We start from the raw sequence: 6,718 nt of genomic DNA, 5'->3' as shown, positions 1-6,718 counted from the left end.
AGGCTTGGACAGGGAGGATGATACAGTCAGACAAAGAAGCAGATCTTCCAGACCAGGAAGACAAGCTTTCCACTGCAGCCAACCCCAAGAACGGTACGTACTCCAGGGCTCCTCTTCTAGGCAGAAAGGAAGTGACTTCTTATGGCAATAAGTAGATTTGGTGTAATTCCTTCAAGGAATTTGTACAGTTTGACTGCATGGCGACAACTACTAGTGATAACTTTCAGAGTAATTTTCAAGACAGGAAGGGGAAAAAAATGACATGGATAGATTTTTCTCTCCCTACTTCACAATTGTTGTTTTTTTGAGAGGTTGTTGCTATAGGGAGCATGCACTTGCCAGAAAGACAGACAGAGACAAAGAGACAGAAAGTGAGAAATCACCCCCAGGAGAGATGGCCATGCTGCAATCCCTTCTCCATTCTCCTCTTGAGATCTTGGGCATGCACGCCCATGCACCCGGCAAAAGTTAAAGCCACTGGGTCTGGGACTCGAACCACAGTCAACTACATGGGAGTCCAGCGATATAGCCATTATGCCAACTGCTGGTACCAATGTTTTATTTTTTTTAAAGGAAAATACACTGGAGATTATACACCCACCCACACACACTCACTTGAGACAGAGAGAGAAGGAAAGTGAGAACCATCCTTGGCAGTGGCAGATGGTCACGCTGGAATCCCTTCTCTATTTTCCCCCTCCTCTTACGACTTTGGGCACGCATGTACACGTGGCTGACATGTTTTTCTAACTCCGGATCTGGGAAACAGTGCAATCGGCCATGTGGGATTCAGCCACTTTAACCATCATGCCACCAACTGACCCCACAATGTTTTACGTAAAATTCAGAACTGCATGACTTGTTCATATGCAAAATATTGTTGCAACAAGAAGATTTTTATGAAAATATTGTTTAAAAAAAATCAAGCATTCACTAAAATCTGTTTAGCCCTTTCAAGCAAAAGCCTCTAAAAGACAAAAAAAATTTTTTTTTGGAAAGGGCAAACCCAAATGTCTCTATGATTGAGCTACAGAATCTAGAAAACAACTAGATCATTTTAGGACAAACCACAGCCTGGTAAAAAGGAGGAGGAGAAGCAATCATCTTATTCATAATACTTTACAGCTTGGTATTAGATCTGGTATTTTATCTAATGTTACCAACAAGCCTATGGAAAATTGAGCATATTTTCATTTTGCCACAAGGGAACTAGATTTCGAATAGTGATATGCCTTTTAAAATTCACACAGCAAATGAGGAAACAGGGTTTGAAGCCAGATCTTTTAGGGCCTTCATTCTAGTGTCATTTCCACTGCTCGTGGGACCCTAGGGCCTGCCCAGCTGTCCGAGTTGCCTTCACTCTTACACCTGCCTTTCTGCCCAACCTGCATGCCACCCTGTTTCTGCCCTCTTTTCCACATAGGCCTCTCCCAAATCCTGAGGCTCGTGCTGCAGGAGCTGAGCCTCTTCTACAGCCGAGACGTGAATGGAGTGTGTCTGCTATATGATCTCCTCCACTCCCCGTGGCTACAGGCGCTGCTCAAGGTGAGTGCTCCTTTGCTTGGACAGCTCTGCTTGCTGGGGGGAATGGAACACCACCTGTTAGTCTGTTCAGGCTGCCACAACAGAATGCCCCAAACTGGACAGCCTGCAGACAACAGAAATTCAATTCTCATGGCTCTGCAGGCTGAGAAGTTGAAGAGTAAGGTTCGTAAAAAGCTGTCTTTGCACTGTGACCTCACATAGTAGAAGAGGCAAGGGTCATTCTCAGTCCTTTATTCCCCCCCCTCCCTAGTTTTGACAGTGGGCATGTGCTCACTGTAGAGAGAAAGAAAAAAAAAAAAAAAAGGAAAAATGAGGAATTACCCCCCATAAGGGGTTGCCACACCCCTTCTCCTCCATTCTCCTTTCATGAATTTGAGCACACACACATATGCACCCAGTGTGTTCTCCAAGTTACCAGGTCAGGGACTCAAACTGCAAAGTCAGCCATGTGGATCCACTGTGCCACCAGCTGGCTCCTCAGTCCTTTTTTAATCAAAGCACTTATCCCATTCATGAAGGCTCTACCTAATCACCTCCCAAAGGTGATTCCTAAATAAGTTGAAGAATTGTACTGAGCGGGAACCAGCAGTTAGCGTAATGGCTATGTCGCTGGACTCCCACGTAGTTGACCGCAGTTCGTGTCCCGGACCCGGTGGCTTAAAACTCACGCCGGGCTCATGTGCATGCGTGCCCAAGATCCCGAGAGGAGAATGGAGGAGAAGGGATTGCGGCGTGACCATCCCCCCTGGGGGGTGATTTCTCGCTTTGTGTCTCTATGTCTCTCTCTCTGTCTGTCTGGCGAGCGCACGCGCCCTACAGTGAAAATCTCTCCAAAAAAAAAAAAAGAGTTGTACTGAGGAACGTGGCAGGCTTTGATGTATTCAGCCTAGCCCTAGGTCCTGGTATGGAAAAGAATTCCTTAGGTCAGCAGAGATGAAGGTAGACTTTCTATAAATGAACTTGCCCAGTGGAATTAAGGAAGAAATGGAAAACAAACAGCCCCAAAGACTAGATCAGAGTACAGATATGCACAGACAGCTTGCCGGCCTCTTATTCAGAACCCTCAGAACACCCCCAAGCCTCACAGCTCAGGTCCTGCAGAGTTGTCAGAGGTACTCACAGGTTTGTGTCGCCTCAAAGAGCCCTTCTCTTGATATGCCCTTTTATGCATCATCTATAAATCCCTATTTTTCTCAGTCCCAGAAACCTTATCCTTACTCCATCTAATGAAAAAGTAAAAACATATTGAGTTCCTTTTTAATCAGTAAAATTGCTTGGGAAGATCAGTCTTTTTTTTTTTTTTTTTTTTGTTATATTTCATGTGCACTAGTCAGAGAGCCAGATGGAGAGAAAGAGCCAGAAATCACCCTCTGAGGGAGTATGGCCACACCTCAATCCCTTCTCCTCCAATCTCCTCTCAGAATTTTAGGCATGCCCACACATGCGCCCAGGGTAAGTTTGAAGCCACTGGTTCCAGGACTCGAACCATGGTGGACCATGTGGGAGTCCAGCGACGTAAACATTACGCCATCTGGACAAGATCAGTCCATTTTCAAGTGGTGGCAAGTCTTTGAAGCATAGGAGCCGCCAAACTTTAGTTTATTTCTTTTCACCAACTAGAGACATATAAAAAACCAACACACATCATGCTGTGTAGCTGTTCGTGCAGTTCCCAGGCTGTTTCTTTCCTGTGGGATCTTTAAATCCATTACATTCCGGGTTGTGTTATCCATATCAATTTTCCCACTCTGGCCCTTCTACAGGTTTATGACTGTCTTCAAGAATTTAAAGAAAAGAAACTAGTACCTGCTACAACCCACGCACAGGCATTGTCCCATGAGGTAAGGTGATCTTGTTCCACAGAATAGCAGGGCTCTGATGGGAGGCCATTTCCCTATAGCGCTAGTTCAAAGGAATTAAAGACTGTTCCAAAAACTTGATTGATGATTATGTGTCCTTTTTTCTATGGTTGGAGGGCACATGTACAAAGAGGGGAGAAGAGAGAGGGAGAGATGGAGAAAGCACCCTCTGATGGGGGCCTGGTCACACTGCAATCTTTTTTCCTCCAAGTCTCCATTTCTTCAGAATCCAGAGTGTGCACACACATGCCCAGTGTGCTTTCAAGCTGACAGCTCTGGGACTTGAGCTCTGGTTGGCCATGCCAACCAGGATCTTAATAAATGTTAATAATAAGTGCTCATGGAGAGAGATAGAGAGAGATGAAGAAACAGAGAAAGTGAGAAATCACCCACAGGGTATATGACCACAGTGCAATCTCTTCTCCTCCTTTCTGCCCTCAGGATTTTGGGCATGCATGTACATGCATCCCGTGTGACAGCAAACTGCCAGGTCTGGTACTCAAACCATGGAAGGCCATGTGGGAGTCCGGCACCTTAACTACCACGTCATCTTCTGGCCCCAATAAGTGTCCTTATATTAAACTTCAGTATAAGGAGAAAATTAGCCAGCTAGCTCTCAAATTAAAACAATTCTCGTGCTTTTTTAGTCCACGTCCATTTTTCTCCTTTTTTTCTCCTCCATCTTGGATTCAATGTGCCCTGAGTAAAGAGGGTAATATTAGAGTATTGATTCCCAAAGGTGTGTCTAGTCCAGATTCTTTCCTGAACTCCAATCTCAAATAGCCTTCTTATTTGGATGTTGAATGAATGCCTCAACTGAGCATGTCCCAAACTGACCCCCTGATCTTCCTCACCTCAAACCCACTTCTCTCATTGACTTTTCTGTCTTCTTAATGGTATCTTTGTTCTTGCAGTGCTAAGACTCAAATCTTGGAGAGTCATCTGTTAGTCCAGATTCTTTCCTGAACTCCAATCTCAAATAGCCTTCTTATTTGGATGTTGAATGAATGCCTCAACTGAGCATGTCCCAAACTGACCCCCTGATCTTCCTCACCTCAAACCCACTTCTCTCATTGACTTTTCTGTCTTCTTAATGGTATCTTTGTTCTTGCAGTGCTAAGACTCAAATCTTGGAGAGTCATCTGTTTTTTTTTTAATGGTATCTTTGTTCTTGCAGTGCTAAGACTAAAATCTTGGGGGTCATCTGTTTTTTTTTTTTCAACAAAAATAATTAAATGGTTTCCTTTATCACCAAATATTTTAAAAGAATTATTCTATTTTTTTTTAATTTTTTGCTATAGGGCACATATACTCACCAGAGAGACAGAGACAGTGAGAGGGAAGTGAGAAAGCAAGCCACCAGGTCCAGGACTCAAACTGTGGTAGCCATGTGGGAGTCTAATACCTTAAGCACCATGCCACCTGCTGGTCCACCAAACTTTTTAAAACTTTATTCTTGTATTTATTTCTTCCATGAGAGAGAGACAGAGAGACAGAGAGAAATAAAGAGAGAAAAGGGGAACGCTCCCAATAGTGTTTTCAGATTGCAATCCACTCCCAGCCTCAGTTCCACATCATGGGAACACATACACACACCCAGTGAGTACAAAGAGGCCTTGGGACCAAAACATGGGACCTTCCCATACGGGTCCAGTAGAATTGTTGCTGTGCTACCATCTGGCCCTTGTGGGGCCATCTTTGGTTCTCTTTTCCTCTCACACCTTACACCCAATCTGATGGCATATCCTGCCAGCTCTACCTTCAAAATGTATCCAGAATCTCACCACCTTGCACCTCCTAATACCAGTCATCATCAGCTCTTCCATAGAGGACTGTGACAGAGCAGCCAAAGAAAGCCTCTGTAAAAGCAGGTCAAATTGTGTCCTTTCTCTACCAAACCCTTCTCATGACCTCCCATCTCAGAGTGAACGCCAACGGTCTTACATAGCTGAACACAACTGAGCCGCCATCACCTTGGACTTCACAATCTCTGCTCTCCCTGTTCGTTCGGCTCCAACCACGTTCACCTCTTGTGGTTGTTTGAATCCAGCAGACATGCTCCTGCCACAGGCCCTCTGCATTTGCTACTCATTTCCCACAACAGAAATGCTCTTGTCCATGTAGCCACAGGGTCTGTCCTCTCGTCTTCCAGTCTCCACTCAAGTGTGACCATCTCAGCAAGGTCTTCCCTGATCCCCATCTAAATTTCCATCCCCTCTGAGTACTCCCTAGCCACCTTCCCTGCTTTGGTCTCTTTGTTTCTTAACTCCTCTCATCATCAAACAAAGTGTTTATTTCACTTTTCTATTTTATTTATTTTCTTAAAATTATTTATTTAATTTTATGTATTATTATTTTTTAAAAAGTGCTATAGGGTGCATGTGTTCTCACCAGAGAGAGACAAGAGAGAGAGAAAGCCATGTGGGAGTCCAGCATGCCAACCATTGTGCCACCTATTGGCCCCAAATTTGATATTTTATTTATTGTCTGTGCCTCCTCCCTGAAATGTAAACTCCAAGAGAGTGGAGATTTTTATTTGCTTGTTCATTGCTTTTTTGTGTCATCTAAAAACAGCACCTAACACATAGTAGGTGTTCAACAGATATTTGTTGAATGGATAAGTAAATGTAATCCCTGTATTGCCCAGACCATATTGAAAGAAACAGAAAAAAGGAAAAAAGAAAAAGAGTGAAAGAAAACATTCTACTCTCAATTCCAGTCATCAACAACCCAAATCATTCTTAGTTGTCCACAGGAAATCACACATGATATTTTGTTCATTTGTAATCCTAGCGAAGGGAAGTAAGGCTTTGTAACCTGCTTGTTTTTATCTGGCTATTTGTAGTGCTGCTTCTCTGCTGAATGCCCATGGGACATCTTACACCCTCTGAAAACAATTTTACACCTAAGCCACAGCACAGAGAGCTGGGTTTATTCTGTTTAGCACTTTTTAAAATTGCAGCAAACATTAAAATACACCCTGAAATAGAAATTATTATTCTCGGTTTCTATTATTTAAAGAATGGAGCATGCTATGGGATTGAGCTACCTGAGTTCCCCAGATAATTACCTGAAGAAACTCACATAGCTTGATCTTCCTGGAAAGCACGGAGTTAGCAAACAGCTACTTTAGAGCCACTAAGGGCAGGTGTCTTGGTTCATACACTGTTATTAAATCGGTCTGTTCTTTCTCCAAGGCGAGGACCTGCCCTTGGATTGTACCTATAATAGGGAAATTTAATGAAGAAAGAAGGACTTTTTTTTTTTTTTTTTTTTTTAATTTATATTATTTAGGGGGAACTGTCAGTCAGATA

General features: G+C 43.4%; 1 protein-coding gene across 1 annotated transcript in view; it reads left to right on the top strand.

Annotated features, from left to right (window-relative positions):
• The first annotated feature begins 17 nt into the window (after nucleotides 1-17).
• Nucleotides 18-6,718, top strand: part of MPP4 (MAGUK p55 scaffold protein 4) — a 52,786-nt gene continuing 46,085 nt past the window's right edge. The window contains exons 1-3 of the mRNA XM_006153044.1: nucleotides 18-93; nucleotides 1,424-1,545; nucleotides 3,309-3,386. Coding sequence (XP_006153106.1) covers nucleotides 18-93; nucleotides 1,424-1,545; nucleotides 3,309-3,386 — 276 coding nt within the window. The remainder of the gene's footprint in view (nucleotides 94-1,423; nucleotides 1,546-3,308; nucleotides 3,387-6,718) is intronic.

Source organism: Tupaia chinensis, unplaced genomic scaffold, assembly GCF_000334495.1.
Source record: "Tupaia chinensis unplaced genomic scaffold, TupChi_1.0 Scaffold000361_2, whole genome shotgun sequence".
Classification (NCBI taxonomy): domain Eukaryota; kingdom Metazoa; phylum Chordata; class Mammalia; order Scandentia; family Tupaiidae; genus Tupaia; species Tupaia belangeri.
The sequence above is the reverse complement of the archived record's forward strand: the minus strand, read 5'-3'. Positions and strand labels throughout refer to the sequence as shown.